Source organism: Macaca mulatta, chromosome 9, assembly GCF_049350105.2.
Source record: "Macaca mulatta isolate MMU2019108-1 chromosome 9, T2T-MMU8v2.0, whole genome shotgun sequence".
Lineage (NCBI taxonomy): Eukaryota > Metazoa > Chordata > Mammalia > Primates > Cercopithecidae > Macaca > Macaca mulatta.
In genome coordinates this window covers 115,557,063-115,574,507 of record NC_133414.1, presented here as the reverse complement: position 1 = coordinate 115,574,507, position 17,445 = coordinate 115,557,063, and the positions used below count along the sequence as shown (strand labels likewise).

At 46.9% G+C, this 17,445-nt stretch overlaps 1 protein-coding gene and 1 long non-coding RNA gene across 4 annotated transcripts in view; one reads left to right on the top strand and one right to left on the bottom strand.

Moving 5' to 3' along the window:
• Positions 1-17,445, bottom strand: part of PDCD11 (programmed cell death 11) — a 52,875-nt gene that overhangs the window by 24,896 nt on the left and 10,534 nt on the right. For all 3 annotated transcript variants that reach the window (XR_013398383.1, XM_015148089.3, XM_015148090.3), the window contains exons 6-17: positions 16,849-16,972; positions 16,156-16,337; positions 12,830-12,937; positions 9,350-9,556; positions 8,580-8,704; positions 8,341-8,401; positions 7,525-7,671; positions 5,938-6,189; positions 4,740-4,880; positions 4,023-4,217; positions 2,926-3,096; positions 763-982 (exon numbers count right to left, since the gene is read on the bottom strand). Coding sequence is in view for 2 of the 3 variants with exons in the window: in XM_015148089.3 (XP_015003575.3) it covers positions 763-982; positions 2,926-3,096; positions 4,023-4,217; positions 4,740-4,880; positions 5,938-6,189; positions 7,525-7,671; positions 8,341-8,401; positions 8,580-8,704; positions 9,350-9,556; positions 12,830-12,937; positions 16,156-16,337; positions 16,849-16,972 (1,933 nt within the window). In the remaining variant the exon portion in view is untranslated. The remainder of the gene's footprint in view (positions 1-762; positions 983-2,925; positions 3,097-4,022; positions 4,218-4,739; positions 4,881-5,937; positions 6,190-7,524; positions 7,672-8,340; positions 8,402-8,579; positions 8,705-9,349; positions 9,557-12,829; positions 12,938-16,155; positions 16,338-16,848; positions 16,973-17,445) is intronic.
• On the top strand, positions 11,703-17,067 carry LOC144331333 (uncharacterized). The gene is made up of 3 exons (XR_013398390.1): positions 11,703-12,451; positions 13,426-14,072; positions 15,017-17,067. It is a non-coding gene; the product is annotated as an uncharacterized LOC144331333 (long non-coding RNA).

Genomic DNA, 17,445 nt, shown 5'->3' with positions numbered 1-17,445 from the left:
GACTCTGGACTGGCAGTGGGGAGAAGGGGACATCTAGGATGCTCGTAATGGCCTTTATCTTAAAGGGGTGTAACATAAACACTGATTAAGCTGCACACGTAATAACTATGCACTATGGCTGGGCGCAGCGGCTCACACCTGTAATCCCAGCACTTTGGGAGGCCAGGGCAGGTGGATCACGTGAGGTCAGGACTTTGAGACCAGCCTGGCCAACATGGCGAAACCCTGTCTTCTCTAAAAATACAAAAATTAGCCAGGTAACTAGCCGGGCGAGGTGGCGGGCGCTTGCAGTCCCAGCTACTCGGGAGGCTGAGGCAGGAGAATGGTGTAAACCTGGGAAGCGGAGCTTGCAGTGAGCTGAGATCCGGCCACTGCACTCCAGCCTGGGTGACAGAGCGAGACTCCGTCTCAAAAAAAAAAAAAAAAATTAGCCAGGCATGGTGGCGGGTGCCTGTAATCCCAGCTACTCCAGAGGCTGAGGAAGGAAAATCGCTTGAACCTGGGAGGTGGAAGTTGCAGTGAGCCAAGATCACACTACTGCACCCCAGCCCAGGTGACAGAGTGAGACTTGGCCTCGATAATAATAATAATAATAATAATAATGTGTACTTTATGCAGGTCATACTTCCATTAAAAAAAAAAAAGTTAACCAAAAAAATTTTTTCTTATGTTCTGGGAAGCCCAGCAACTCACCTAACAGGTGTAATTTACAACGCATACTCCCACCCCTGGCCCGCCTCCCCTGCCCCACAGGTGCCCCACCTCGGTTGCTCATGAGGCTGCGCACGCCCTGCAGCTCCTCCAGGCACTGACTCAGGAGGAGGAGGCTGGTGGTAGCCAAGTCCCCCAGAGCACAGTCCGACAGCCGCAGTGACAGCAGCATTCGCTGCTTCTCCTCATCCACATTGGTCACCTTTGCTGCTACTGTCTGGCCCTCAACAAAGTGGTCACTTGTGGAGGTTACAAATTTGTCACTCATGATCTGAAGAGAAGAACAGGCAGGAGATGAGAAGAGGAAAGGTCTTCATTAAGACAACCCACTTGATGTCCCCAGAAAGGGGGATATGAGTGGGGGGAAATGGGGCCCAGGAAGCTCCCCCAAGCCCTCTCTGAACACAGCTCTACTCCCCTTCCATAAAAACAAAGCCTCCGGATTGGCTGGGAGCGGTGGCTCACGCCTGTAATCCCAGCATTCTGGGAGGCTGAGGCGAGTGAATCACGAGGTCAGGAGTTCCAGACCAGCCTGACCAACATGCTGAAACCCCGACTCTATTAATAATACAAAATTGGCCGGGCGCGGTGGCTCACGCCTGTAATCCCAGCACTTTGGGAGGCCGAGGCGGGCGGATCACAAGGTCAGGAGATCGAGACCATGGTGAAACCCCGTCTCTACTAAAAATAGAAAAAATTAGCCGGGCGCAGTGGCGGGCACCTGTAGTCCCAGCTACTCGGGAGGCTGAGGCAGGAGAATGGCGTGAACCTGGGAGGCGGAGCTTGCAGTGAGCCGAGATTGCGCCACTGCACTCCAGCCTGGGCGACAGAGCAAGACTCCGTCTCAAAAAAAAAAAAATAATACAAAAATTAGTCAGGAGTGGTGGCACGCACCTGCAATCCCAGCTACTTGGGAGGCTGGGGCAGGGGAATCACTTGAATCTGGGAGGCGGACGTTGCAGTGAGCGGAGATTGCACCACTGCACTCCAGCCTGGGTGACAGAGTGAGACTCCATCTCAAAAAAAAAAAACAAAAAACAAACAAACAAAAAAACCAGAGCCTCCAGGAGAGGGCACTCGGGCAAGAAGGCACATTCACGGCAAGCCAGGCAGACACCAGGGCTGTCCTCACCCCAACAACCCACGGGAACCCTCTGCCCCTCACTGGGCTTGTTTCAGGGGCCCTCCCCTCTGCTACCATTTTTAAAATGTTTCTGGCAGGGGATGCAAATGAGATTTTCCCAGGTAAAACACCAGGGAGACAGGCCTACAGAGGGGAAGAAATACTGATGAACGATCTGCGGCAGCAATCAGCTGCACGCCATTTGCTCGACTATCTTCCATGACTTTGGTGAGTCCCATCCCCGCCCAGGCCTCAGCTGACATGCCGGGTACACTAGGAGGCTCCGCTAGGGGACTGCTGGGATTGTTCCCATCTGAAAAGTGCATGGGAACTTGGGGGTGGGGGGCGGGTAATAATTTCAAGGACATTCTGGTCCCTTAACACCTGAAAAACCTCAGAAGTCTGCAAAACCTGTACTCAGTAGCTCAGGATGATCAATTTCCCTGTCTAAATGTGCTGAGAATAAAAACAAGTGCAGTCATCTTCACATTGGAGACCAAGGCCTTCAATGTGTAGTGTGGAGTGGGAAAGGAGTCCCTTCCTCCAGATGGTCACACAGCTGGGCAAGAGGAACATGGGCCAAAAGCTCAGCTGCACTCACCCCTCCCAGGTGCCTTTATGTCACACACACCTTAAGTGGTGCCCCTGAAAATCTTTCAAAAGAGTAAAGTATCCTTGGCCGGGTGCGGTAGCTCACACCTGTAATCACAGCAGTTTGGGAGGCCAAGGCGGGTGGATCACTTAAGGTCAGGAGTTCAAGACCAGCCTGGCCAACATGGTAAAACCCTGTCTCTACCATTCAAAAAAAAAAGCTGGGCATGTTGGTGGGTGCCTGTAATACCAGCTACTTGGAAGGCTGAAGCAGGAAAATCGCTTGAACCCAGGAGGCGGAGGTTACAGTGAGCAGAGATCACACCACTGCAATCCAGCCTGGGAGACAGAACAACACTGTCTCAAAAAAATAATAAATAAATAATAATAAGAAGAATGAAATACAAAAAATAAAAAAAAGAATATTCCTCCCCACCCGCCCTCAGGTTCTGTGACCTTGTATTTCTCCTCAAAGCCCTTGTACATGGAGTTGAACTTACAGCTTTTGGGGCCAGTCCGCTAAGACCTGAGGGGAACTGGATGAACACGCCATAGTCCTTGATGCTCTTCACAAAACCAATGAGCAGCATACCGGGATGAATTTCTGAGAAGTTCTTGGGATCCTGGCCACCTTCTACTGTGGAGACCAAGGCCGGCTTCCTGCAAAGAAGCTAGTGGTACTTCATCAAGGAATGTTCCAGAAAGGGCAGATGAAATGTCCATCTCTCCCATCTCCTTTCTCCACAGAGAAAGACAGAACTGCAGGCTGACCTCTGCTCCTACAGCAATTCTCTAAGTGTGCAGACCAGCAGCATCAACATTGCCTGAAACCTGGGAGAAATGCAGGTTCTCAAGCACCACCCAGACCTACTGAATTAGAAACTTTGGTGTGACTCAGCCATCTGCATGGCCCAACTGCACACTACAGCTGAGAATCACGGTTTATTCCATTCCCGATTCACTAATCTGCAGATTACTAGAGGAGACCAAAAAGGGATGGCTCATCCCCCTGGTCTGACAGCTGGATCAGCCATCACACAATCCTCTACTACTCCCTCTTCACACTGATGAACTCATTTTCCCTCCTCTGCCCGTTTTTACTCCAAGGAGAATGAACTTTACATTCTGTGAGCAGAAGCTCCTTCAAAGAACCTATGCAAAGACCAAAGGGAATATTCCTGAGCCTATAGCCCTGGGGGGAGAAGGCACATAGTGAAAAAAAAAGAGGAAAGGGGGACAGACGCCACCGTATTAATTGTTCTAATCCAAGGGGCAAGCACTGAAAGCCCCCAAAATGCTAGATGTGCTCCCAAGCAGCCCACTGGGCCTCCTTCTCCAGCCCCCTAGAGTCCCCCTCTCTATGAACTTTCAGGCTACTCCACCCTGACCAAAAGCATCTGCTGGCAGCACTTACTCAGGCCTGCTCTTACTTTCCACAGCACAGGCTTCGTCACTGGTTTGGTTTTGTGGAGGTATTTCTGAGGTCAAATAGCTGTCTTTTCCCCATGGGGTTTCTAACTAATTTCCCCAGAATTTCCCATCCAAGCGCCCATGGCCCCTCACCTTCCTCTGTTCCACAGATACCAGTCAAGGATACAACATGCCCCTCGCTCTGGCTCAGACACAGGACTCGGTGAAGGATGTCACCTGCCTGGAGCCAATGATGTAACAATGGGCCGTTGGCAACGTGGTCCGACAGATGAGATGTGGGGAGGAAAGCACGGATGTTGTGCGGCAGGACAGCCACCTCCAGCCCATCTTTGGTCTTCTCTAAAACCTTCACATCTACCAACTACCCAGGGAAGAGAAAGACAAAAATCGCACTTGTCATGAACAGAGAACAACCTGGTCTGGATCAGGCAGGGCTTGGAGGCATCAAACTCCGGCACCAAGGATCACTAAGAGGCAGCTTTCTTCCAAACACCACTCACCACCCCAACTACCCAGCATGCATGCACGTGCACATGCACGAGGACTCATGTGTGGACCCATCACACTCCTCTCTCAAGTCCCTCCACGGAGCCCCAGGAAAGCCAGAACTGCAGGTTGGCCCTAGGGACCCAAGAGGAAAGAGGTCAGCAGCCCACTGCTGAAAAGCCTCACTGTAACAGGACTTTTGTGGACAGCTTCCATTTGTTCTGACACACAGGAAGGAATGCATATGACGTCCTCTCTCAAGAACCCCTCTAGCCCCAAAATCTTATCGAGCTACCTCTATCTTTCCGCTTCATGGGTTCCAATACACCATGTGTTAGTGGTGCCCTGCTCTCTGCCACTGTAACATAAAATAGCTTGTCCAGAAAAGTCCAGGTACCTGCCCAATGTTAATGGCTTTTCCTTTCTTCTGACTGTGTCCTGCAGGCTCTTTCTTTGGCTCTGGATCACTTGACAGCTTGAAGGATAAGAGCATCCTCTCTTTGGATGGCTCACAGTTCAACACGGCAACCTTCACCACCTGGCAAGAAACCACACAGGCTTGGCCAACTCCTCCCAGCAGGCCTTGCAGGCCCTGCAGCATGCCCTCCACTAGTGCTGCAGAGGCCTTGAGAGATCTACCAAGCCTTTGGATCAGATCAGAAGGTGGTGAAAAGAAGAAATGCACTGAGAACTACACAATCTCCCAGGGCAGGCTTTGGGATAAACAGAAGACATAAATAACTTTTTTTGTACCATCCAAGTCTTAAAAATTATTTTTCTCTCTGAGGTGATGGAGATAATTACCCTGGTTTGATCATTACATATTGTAAGCATGTATTGAAATAACACATGGTGGCCAGGCTTAGTGGCTCAGGCCTGTAATTCCAGCACTTTGAAAGGCCAAGGTGGGCTGATTGCTTGAAGCCAGGAGTTCGAGACCAGCCTGGCCAAAACGGCGAAATCCCATCTCTACTAAAACTACAAAAATTAGCTGGGTGTGCCGGCACATGCCTGTAGTCCCAGCTACTTGGGAGGCTGAAGCTCGAGAATCGCTTGAGCCTGGGAGGTGGAGGTTGCAGTGAGCTGAGATCACGCCATTGCACTCCAGCCTGGGTGACAGAGGGAAACTCTGTCTTGAAAAAAATAAAAAAGAAAAGAAAAAAAAAGAAATATCACATTGTACCCCATAAATATGTACAATTATTATCTATCCATTTAAAGTCGTTTAAAGGAATAAAAAAGTGTTTTTCCTAGTGATACCAAGACTCACTAGTTTTACAGCACTGCCCCCGTGTGGTGACAGTGACCTCACAACAATTTCTGATACCAGAGGCACAGGTTTATTACAGGTAAAGACTGACCTCTTCCATGCGTGCCTGAGACCCATCAGCTTGTCAGCTTCTGCTGAACCCGCCGAGGCTTTCTCCCTGTTCTGTTCCCTGTCTCCTCCATTTAGCCAGCTCATACCCACTGCCCCATGTGCTCTCTTCCTTAGCCTCTTAAAGGCAGCCCTACTACTCTTAAAGGCAGCCCTACTACTTACTGCTCCTTCATATTTGTGTTTGTGGGGTCACCACTTCTAGGGGAAGGGTTACCTGGCCAGTGTAAAAAACTCTCTCCGGGTCAGGGATATACTCGGTACTGAGCTCATGCTTGGGCACCAGTCCCTGCACATTGTTGTAGAACTTCACAATGCAGCCATAGTCCTTGACCCTGATGATGAAGCCATGTGTCTGCAGACCAGGCTTGGCATCGGCATAGCAGGTAATGACAGGTAGTTTGGACTCAACCAGGGTTTTTTTCAGGGTCATCATCAGCTTCTTGGCTTCAGGGTCACAAAGCAAAACCTAGGGGAGGGACATAGGCTGTCAAGTTATCTGTTACCATGAGAGCCACTGAGCTGGTCTCTGCAACCTCTTAAACCCAAAAGCCATGGGGCCATTCCCCAAGAACCTGCTATAGCTTTTCCTATAATCAACTCAGTGGCAGATTCTTCTTGCTTCCTGCTGTATGACAATCTGCAGCATACAAATCACTATTTCAAATGTAATTGCTCCCATAAATTGCTGCACACTACCCTCTCCTGACCATGAAGCAACATTCCCGGCACCTCTGTGGAGTCTTGGTTACACTAACTTCTACACCATCTTGGCTCCTTCCTAGTGGGCTTTGCATCTAGTCTAACAGAACCAATGATGAACCAATTTACCACCTTAGTACTGCTGTTTATTAGCTATCAAATAAGATGGAGATGCAACTGTCTTTCAACCCCTCAGAAGGTCATCTCCTTAAAGACAGAAAAACTCTGTTTAACTCTTGATCCCACTACTGTAAAATTTTGCACCAATGGGCAATCATTACCTCTGCTGAGTCAATAATGATGAAATAAAATGAATACAGGAAAATCTGACATGCTAAGTGCCTGCTCATGGAGCACTCCGTGTGCATCATCATACTGGAGCTTCACAACTCTATGAGGCTTTCCGTGGGATTCGAGCCTTTGTCGTAACTCACCCATGTTTTCGCAGCTTTGCTAGGGCTATTTCTGTGCCTGGAACACACCCTTTGCTCTCCCCAATCTCCCAAATCCTACCTATCCTTTCTAGTTCGAGTGCTACCTCTGCCAGAAATCTAGAAAACGTTATTGTCATACAGAGCTGACATTCAAAAACTGGTTCTGCCGTTTATTAGCTGTGTGACTCTGGGCAAGACAGTTGGCTTTCCTAAGCTTTAATTTTCCCACCTGCAAAATGAAAATAATAGTACTTAATTGTTAGGGTCGTTTCAAGGATTAAATGAAATAATGCCTGTCACATGCCTAGCATAGAAACTGGCACAGAATACCTGTTAGTGGCAGTCGCTATTGATAATGTCAACAATTCTGGCTGCTCCAGGCCACCCTCGCCTCCCCTTTCTCAGGTGTGACCACAGCACACCACCTGCACCAAGCCACATGGCAAAAGATCACAGGCTGGCTTGCTCTCTCTTCATGTATGAATATTTTAACTCCCAATTATACTACACAAAACAGGGACTCACTTTTCTCTTCCCAATGCCAGGTACAGTACTAGACACACTACAGACATTACACACTCACTTTGTGGAAAAAGGCAGAAACTTCAGTTGAGAACTGCTCTCTTCCCATCTAGCCAAAATCCCAAGAGACCCTTCAGGAGGCTCACCCGGCACTTGACCTCATCCCCAATGTGGTACTTCTTCTCTGGATTCTTCATCAGGATGTCAGCCAGGTGCATGGGAGGTACCAGGCCCCTCATCTGCTCGCCCACCTTCACCAGCATCCCATATGACTTTATGGTTAGCACTATGCCCTAGAGAGTCCAAAGATAAGCTGCCTCAATGTCTCAAGAATGGCCTTTCCCCCACCTCTTACAAGGCATGTCACACCTCCCCTTCACAGCCACCTTCCTGGGCTAACTGTGCCTGTTATTCCAGATGGCATACAGGTGGAGCACACACCCCACCCTGAGCTGGATTATTTCATCAGCTTTATTTGTGGGAGCCTTCACATCTTTCTGTGTGAGCATGTGCTTTCTGTGTGCCTTAAAATACATTCCCCAAAGAAAGGGACTATGTCAAGGTGTCCTAAGGAATAAACTCTACATATAAAGGGAGCTGCTCGATTAGAACCAAATGGTTGGAGAGGACAGGTATCTGGAACTGGCTTCTCACTAATATCCCAGGAAGCTCAATAATCACAGGACTAACTTTTGATCTGGTCTACTAACTACCATCAAATCCCAAATCTCAGGATTTATGATCTACTGCCATTGTGTAGCTGGGTGGTGCTAGTAAGATCTTACCTTGAAATTAATTACGAGTTACCCAAAGAAAAAGAAAGAAATTCTAGTCAGCAGGCAAAGGTAAGGAAAATGACATTCAATGTGTTAACATGAGGACTAATGAGCTGACAGTCACCTGTATGTGAACTAAGGAACTCCTGAAACTGAGGGAGTACCTAATTATATGCTTGGTCTTACCTTTACCACTGCCCCAGGTTCGATGTCATGATATCTAAGGTACTGAGCTTCAATAATAGATCTAGGACAAAGAGAAAACACAAAATTAAATAAACTGGGGCAGAGGTTGCCTAAAATTCAGGGCTACCACAGTCACGCTGGCAAGAAAGAAAACCCTCCCCAAGCACAGCCGGGAGAAACGGAATATGAACATGTACAGGCGCACATCTCTACACCCTACCTGTTAATGACAGACTTACGTTCGTAGAGAGAGCAAGGCCAGTTCATCCATTTGGCTGTAGTCAATAATTCTACACTTGTGAGTGTTCCCTGGCTTGAAGGCCTCAGGATTGAAGACATTCTTAGAATCAGAGAGATGGCTGAGCTGCAAAGTACCAAGTGATTGAGGACAAGCCAGAGACAATAGGTCTGAGCCAATGAGACCTTATAGCCCATAGAGAGGAGTCAACACTGATCATGTACCATAAAAACAGTACTTTGATTGCCTGGTTAAGTAATTCTTCACACTAAAAAACTGCTCTTTATCATCACAGAATTTCAGGAAGGTCAGAGAAAGTCCAGAACATAGATCAGTCAACTGTGCCTAGTGCCTGTTTTTGTAAATAGAAGTTGTATTGGAAACAGCCATCCGTTCATTTACGTACTGTCTATGGCTGCTTTCAAGCCGTAACAACAACATTGAACAATTAGGACAGAGACCACCACAGGGCTCACAGCCTAAAGTATTTATGACCTAGCCCTTTAAGAAAAACTCTGCTGGGCCCTGGTCTGGATCCTAACTCATCCTTACACTTAACCATTAACCAAGTATCAGATATGGCAAGCTGGTTCTAAGGCATCCTAACACAGTCAACAGACATTGTTCTAATCACTATGAACAGGAATTAGAACTGCAATATCCAGAAATTCTAAACTAGCATCAAGGGATGAAAGAAGCAGAAATGGCCCCCTGTGCTCCAAAAGTCCTTCCAGTGAAAAGATCCCTGACCAAACAAAGAGGCCTCCTTACCCGGGCATACGCCAGAACCCCATCCTTCAGCCTGAAGGTGGCCCCAGCCTTTTTGAAAAAGCCCTGGACAGGAACATCATCCAGCACCGCTCCAAGGTTCTGGCAAGAGAGTCGGGTGAGTGGGCGTCCAGGCTGTAGGAAGATGGGGCGCAGGCTCAGGCGCACAACTCTGGTTCGAGGATGGACGCAGAGGATGCAAGCCCTCACCTAGACAAAAGGAAAGGCAGGGTGAGCAGGAGGAGGCACACAGGAGCACCCTAGAGCAGACCTTCTAGGCATCAAGCCTCTCCACATGCTAACCAGGTATGTGAGTACTCACATCCTTAGTATGTAAGTACTCAAACTGGCTTCCATATTCAAGCAGCATGCAACAAAGTCAAAATGTCCCATAGGGACCATGTCTGACTAAATCAAAACTTACTCAAGCCAGTTATAGTGGCTCACACTGATAATCCCAGCACTTTGGGATACCGAGGCAGGTGGATCACTTGAGCTCAGGAGTCAGAGACCAGCCTGCGCACATAGTGAAACCCTATCTCAACAAAAAATACAAAAATCTGGCCGGGGATCATGGCTCATGCCTGTAATCCCAGCATTTTGGGAGTCTGAGGTGGGCAGATCACTTGAGATCAGGAGTTTGAGATAGCCCAACCAACATGGCGAAACCTCATCTCTAGATTTAAAAAACAGAAAGTTAGGCTGGAAGCGGTGGCTCATGCCTGTAATCCCAGCTCTTTGGGAGGCCGACGCAGGCGGATCACGAGGTCAGGAGATCAAGGCCATCCTGGCTAACACAGTGAAACCCCATCTCTATTAAAAATACAAAAAAAAACCCAGCAGTGAGCTGGGTGTGGTGGCAGGCGCCTGTAATCCCAGCTACTCAAAAGGCTGAAGCAGGAGAATCACTTGAACCCAGGAGGCAGAGGCTGCAGTAAGCTGAGATAGCGCCACTGCACTCCAGCCTGGGCGACAGAGCAAGACTCTGTCTCCAAAAAAAAACCAAATAGCCGGGCATGGTGGCACGTACTTGTACTTCCAGCTACTCAGGAGGCTGAGGCACAAGAATCACTTGAAATGGGAGGCAGACGTTGCAGTGAGCCAAGACTGTGCCACTGCACTCCAGCCTGGGTGACGAAGTGAGACTTAGTCTCAAAAAGAAAAGAAAAAAAAAAAAAATTAGTCAAGCACGGTGGCGTGCACCATTTGGGAGGCTGAAGCAGAAGAATCACCTGAGTGAGCCCAGGAGGTCAAGGCTGCAGTGACTGATGATCACGCCACTGCACTCCAGCCTGGGTGACAGAGTGAGACCCTGTCTCAAAAAATAATAATAAAATAAATACACAAAAATTAGCAGGAAAGTTTACTCAAGTCCCCTCAACACCAAGGAGCTAATATATCTGTAATACAACAGAAACCATGTACTAGTGTCACTACATCCAAGGCTCCTCTGAAACTAACAGAAAAAGCCTGATCTCTTCATGACATTAAAACATGTAAAATGTCTCAATTCCACACACGAATGATTATAGGGAGAAAAAAATTACTAAAAAGAGGTTTAGGAAAATATTAACAGTATTATCACTAGGTAGTATAAAACCCTAGTTTCACTTTAAAAAAAAAAATTCTCAGCTAGTTGCAGTAGCTCAAGCCTATAATCCCAGCACTGTAGGAGGCCTCGGCAGGAGGATCATTTGAGCCCAGGTGTTTAAGACCAGCCTGGGCAACACAGCGAGACCCCATCTCTACAAAAAACAGAAAAAATTAGCTGGCCGTGGTGGCATGCATCTGTAGTCCCAGCTACTCAGGAGGCTGAGGTGGGAGGATGGCCAGAACCCGGGAGGTTGAGGTTGCAATTAACCGTGATCGTGCCATTGTACTACACTCTGGGCAATAGTGTGTGACCTTGTCTCGAAAAATAAATAAATAAATAAATTCTCTATACCATACATTACTATTTAAAAAAAGAAATCATTTTAGAATTCTAAAAAATTCTGAATAACATATATTAGGATTTTCTTCCTAAATATCCATGTTCATTGTAGAAAACTTGAATATTTAAATACAAGCGGAGCCAGGTATTGTGACTCATACCTGTAATCCCAGCACTTCGGGAGGCAAAGATGGGGGACTCCTTGAGCCCAGGAGTTCAAAACCATCCTGGGCAACATGGCGAGACCTTGCCTCTACAATTTTTTTTTTTTTTTGAGACAGAGTCTTGCTCTGTTGCCCAGGCCGGAGTGCAGTGACGCAATCTCGGCTCACTGCAACCTCTGCCTCCCGGGTTCAAGCAAATCTCCTGCCTCAGTCTCCTGAGTAGCTGGGACTACAGGTACACACCACCAGGTCTGGCTAATTTTTTTTTATTATTTTTAGTACAGACAGAGTTTCACCATGCTGGCCAGGCTGGTTTTGAACTCCTGGCCTTGTGATTGTCCCGCCTCGGCCTACCAAAGTGCTGGGATTATAGGCATGAGCCACCATGCCTGGCCTATGAATTTTTTTTTTAATTAGCCAGGCATCGTGGCACGCATCTGTGGTCCCAACTACTCTGAGGACTGAGATGGGAGGATCAATTGAGCCCAGGACATTGAAGCTGCAGTGAGCCATGTTTGCCCTACTGCACTCCAGCCTGGGTGACAGAGTGAGACCCTGTCTAAAAAAAAAAGAAAAGAAAAGAAAGAAAAGAACAGAACAGAAAAATCACCCAGAGTTCATCACTATTAACACCTGATTGCATAATCTTCCAGTATTTTAACCAGAGGTACTTTTTAAAATATTTTTTCAAAATTGGATCTATACTACTCATAGAACTTTTAAAATCACCTTTTGCTGTTTAAACGTATCTTATTCTCCTATGTTAAATATTCTTCTAAACAACTTTAAATTAGAAAAACAAAAAATTAGTAATACTAAAGGAAAAAAAAACCAAACTACATGCAAGACTATGAAGTAAAAACTAAAAGTTGCCTTCTTTTCCACCTGCTCCTTCTCTAATTTCAGTTCGGCCCCTGGGAGTTTCTTACTTTCTTTCCATAACATTTTTTTTTTTTGAAACGGAGTCTTGCTCTGTTGCCTAGGCCGGAGTACAGTGGCACAATCTCAGCTCACTGCAACCTCGGCCTCCCGGGTTCAAGCGATTCTCCTGCCTCACGTTCCTGAGTAGTTGGAACTACAGGCATACACCACCACGTCCGGCTAATTTTTGTATTTTTAGTAGAGACGGGGTTTCACCATGTTGGCCAGGCTGGTCTTGAACTCCTAACCTTAAGTGATCTGCCCACCTCGCCTCCCAAAGTGTTGGGATTACAAGCATATGAGCCACCACGTCTGGCCTCCATAACACTTTTCATTATTCCTCTCGTCTCCTTTCTGCACACCTGCATGCATGCAGTCCTAGGTCCTCCCTGTAGCTAGCTGTGATACTGGACAGCAAATGGACCACAGTTGGAATCAAGAAAATACAGGATCAACATTTCTTACTGCCTGATTTGAGAAATATGTTCCAGCTTTCTTGGGATCCAGGTGCATAAAATCAACCACGCCCGTGAAGAATGTGAGGAAGTTTAGTGTAAGGCCAAATGGAGTCACCTAGAAATAAACAGAACAAATTATGAAAAAAAGTTCTTTGAAAGAACCACGAATGTAAGACACTGCTCGCAGTAAACACTCAATGCCACATTATCCCTAACTGTGTATCTCTCCTCCCCCAGCTAACTCTTATCAATCTTTTCTTCCTATAAAACTAACCGGCAGAACAATTCCTGCACTGGCTGTTTCCTTCTTAGTAGGCTCACCTCCCTTCCAGCTAAGAGAGGACATCAGGGCCGGGCGCGGTGGCTCAAGCCTGTAATCCCAGCACTTTGGGAGGCCGAGACGGGCGGATCACGAGGTCAGGAGATCGAGACCATCCTGGCTAACACAGTGAAACCCCGTCTCTACTAAAAAATACAAAAAACTAGCCGGGCGAGGTGGCGGGCGCCTGTAGTCCCAGCTACTCGGGAGGCTGAGGCCGGAGAATGGCATAGACCCGGGAGGCGGAGCTTGCAGTGAGCTGAGATCCGGCCACTGCACTCCAGCCTGGGCGACAGAGCGAGACTCCGTCTCCAAAAAAAAAAAAAGAGAGGACATCAGTCCTCCCACTCTCTGGGAGTCCTCCATGGAGTGGAAGGAGCTTTGTACATGTATCCTTGGGGAACTGCCAGCCTGACAACTGGAATAGATTGTTACTTACATACTTGCCCAGTATAGGAAGGTAAAACTCAAAGGCTTGCAAAGGGGAGATACTGACCACCAGCAAGCCAAGTCACCCTACAGAGTCAACAAAACGCTAAAAGTGACAATCCCCTCAAAAGATAGTCATGAGGGAGATGAATGAAATCAGAGAACTAAGTCCTCTCTCTTACCTCCCCGCAAAATATGAAACCTATTCTCTAGGAAAACTGTTACCAGAATCAAAAAACAGGAAATTCTGAAAATGTCAATTAAAAATTCTGAAAATGTCAATTAAATTCTAAATATCACATAAATATCCAGCCCCTTTCTCGTACTCATTCTCAGGCAGCCAGGCTTAGACCCTCTTGGGTGGAGATTGTCAGATCCTTTCTAGAGAAATCTAACATGCCAGAGAAGACCTATAACAATCACAGTAGGAGGTTGTCCAAATTAAATCTGCTAGTCCTGTTTCTGACAGGAAAGTTAAATCGTCACCAAGAAGCTGGGCGCGGTGGCTCATGCCTATAATCCTAGCACTCTGGGAGGCTGAGGCAGGTGTATCACCTGAGCTCAGGAGTTTGAGACCAGCCTGGCCAACACAGTGAAACCCTGTCTCTACAAAAATACAAAAATTAGCTGGGCGTGGTGGTGGATGCCTGTAGTCCCAGCTACTCGGGAGGCTAACGCAGGAGAATCACTTGAACCTGGATGGTGGAGGTTGCAATGAGCTGAGATCATGCCACTGCACTCCAGCCCAGGTAACAGAGCAAGACTCTGTCTCAAAAAAAATAATAATTATAAAAATTATAAAAATTTAAAAAACAGTCAACAATCTCACACAGGCACACAGACTTGCTCAATTTTTTTTTTTTTTTTTTTTTTTTTTTTGAGACGGAGTCTCGCTCTGTCGCCCTGGCTGGAGTGCAGTGGCCGGATCTCAGCTCACTGCAAGCTCCGCCTCCTGGGTTTACGCCATTCTCCTGCCTCAGCCTCCTGTGTAGCTGGGACTATAGGTGCCCGCCACCTCGCCCGGCTAGTTTTTTGTATTTTTTAGTAGAGACGGGGTTTCACCGTGTTAGCCAGGATGGTCTTGATCTCCTGACCTCGTGATCCGCCCGTCTCGGCCTCCCAAAGTGCTGGGATTACAGGCTTGAGCCACCGCGCCCGGCCGACTTGCTCAGTTTTTTAGCACCTCACTCATAATACAGCAATCTAAACAAAAACTTCCTAGAGAATTGGAAGTTAAAGTTGAGAGGCTCTCCCAGGATGCTTCTGGATAATGTGCCACACTAAAATGAGGAAGTAAACCGAAAAAGAAGAACACATGGGACCAAAGAAGGCTCTAATAGAGATAGAGGAGAAAGCAGAAGGGAAGTTCTAGGATACTGGCTATGCAGGAGCCCTACAGAGCAACTAGTCCATCCTAGAGCAGGAAGACATCAAAAAGGGTTCTAGGTGGGAGGAAAAAGAAACCAGTAGTTTACTTAAAGGGTTTGAAAGCATGCAGAATTGTAGCGAGATGAAAATAAGTTGAGGGTATAGGAAAAAATACTGATATGAAAAGAATTTCGCAAATGACAAAAACAAAGCTGACTGCCACCTCCAATAGAAAAAAAGCTGTTCAAGAAGGTCATAGTAGGCCAGGTGTGGTGGCTCACGCCTGTAATCACAGCATTTGGGGAGGCCCAGACAGGTGGATCACTTGAGGTCAGGAGTTTGACACCAACCTAGCCAAGATGGTGAAACCCTGTCTCTACTAAAAATACAAAAATCAGCCAGGTGTGGTAGTGCATGCCTGTAGTCCCAGCTACTCGGGAGGCTGAGGCAGGGGGATCGCTTGAACCTGGGAGGCAGAGGCTGCAATGACCTAAGATCGCGCCAGTGCATGCCAGCCTGAGCAACAGGGCGAGACTCTGTCTCAAAAAAAAAAAAAAGGAAAGTCATGCTAGTATGCTGGGCGAGGTCACTCACGCCTGTAATCCCAGCACTTTGGGAGGCCAGGATGGGAGGATCACTTGAGCTCAGGAGTTCAACACCAGCCTGGGCAACATAGTGAGACTTCATCTCTACAAAATATATATATTTTTTAATGAAAAAAAGAGAGACCCAAATGTTTTCTAGCTTGATAAAAAGTTAAAACTCAATGCCTAAGATTGAAAAATCAAGAGGTACCAGCAGAAGCTTATTACTCTAAAATATGGAGAGAAATTTCAAAACATAAGCTAAAAGAGTTAAAGATGGGGGTTATGACGGATACGTTCTTCATTATAAACCTTTTAATTCCATTTGACCCTTTAGATCAGCACCATCCAACAGAAATACAATGCTAGCCACACATGTAATTTTAAGTTTTCTGGCAATCACCTTTTAGAAACTACAAAGAAACAAAAGACATTTTAGTATAGTTTTTTTAACCTAATATATCCAACATATTATCATTTCAACATGTGGCACTGGCCACATCTGAACTGCTCAATGGGCATAAGTGACTAGTGACTACCCTTATCAGACAGTAGTTTTAGACCATAGGCATGTAATAGTTTAAAAAGAATTATTTTTGTTTTAAAAAGTAGTAGTAGCAATGAACAGCTTACCTTCTGCACCTGAGCTTTGACCACCAGTCCTGGTAGTAAGTTATTAAGGGTCCAGCTTTGCTCTTCAGTAGCAATGGCAGTAGAAACCTCTGAGTGACCAACAGACAGACTAACAACTCCTCCGTTGCCTTTCACCTTTTCAATGATGCAGTTCAGGTACTGACCCACCTTTAGTTTAGCACCTGAAAGCCCAGATCCAGACCCCAAAAGGAAAAATGTCTCTATGAGAAGGACTTTTAACATGGGCCCAAGTAATACCTGAAGAGACCCATGGCCTACCTGCCCAATTAGCATCGATTACTCCCCACATTCCCAATCTCTAAGGCGCCAACTACAAGAAGGAAATGAAGTTATCCTAATTGATCTGGAATTCAATTACCATACAAAAATATGAACATCTCAACAAGCCAGGAGATTGCTGGTTCAGAAGCCATGGGGGGCCCAAATTGCAGTGGAATCTTCCAGGTGAGAAAAACTAACACTGTTCCATCAGATCTTAGTGAGACCCTGCCACTCGCTGGCCCTTCATACATCTTTCCTTTCCTATTAACTAGGATTAAGTGCTGGTTTAACCAAAGCCACAGCACCTTCAGGGTCACCATTCTGTCACGTTACTCATCAAAATGGCACTTAAATATAATCCCCACATGTACCACCTCACCACCAGGTACTGGCCCCTTTTCTTGCCCTCACCTTTGTTCTTCTGTCTGATGTACTCCTGGGCTTTCAGCAGTGGCAGGAAAGCTCTGGTCCCATCAACACCAATGTCCACTAGGTAGCCATGGTCTTCCAGGCTGGATACAGTACCTGTAAGTAGCTGGGGAAGAGAAAGTAGTCCCCAAAGTTCCAATTAAAAGGTAATGGGACACACAACAAACGTTCAAACTTGAATGTTCCTGCCACTAAGCTCCCACTCCGCCATTAAGCCACAATCCCACTAGACAGCAGACATCAAATTCAATACTCCCAGGCTTGAAGGATCTGACGGTTGCCAGGCAATGAGGAATGTTTAACACAGCTGAATGATGGAACAATATAGAAGAATCTCTTGCCTCGAGTGCTTTCAAAAGATAGCAGACTTTCGGCCGGGCACGGTGGCTCACGCCTGTAATCCCAGCATTTTGGAAGGCCAAGGCAGACAGATCACTTGAGGTCAGGAGTTTGAGACCAGCCTGGCCAACATGGTGAAATCCCATCTCTATTAAAAATACAAACATTAGCCAGGCATGGCACCTGTAATCCCTGCCTCAGGAGGCTGAGGCAAAAGAATTGCTTAAACCCAGGAGACGG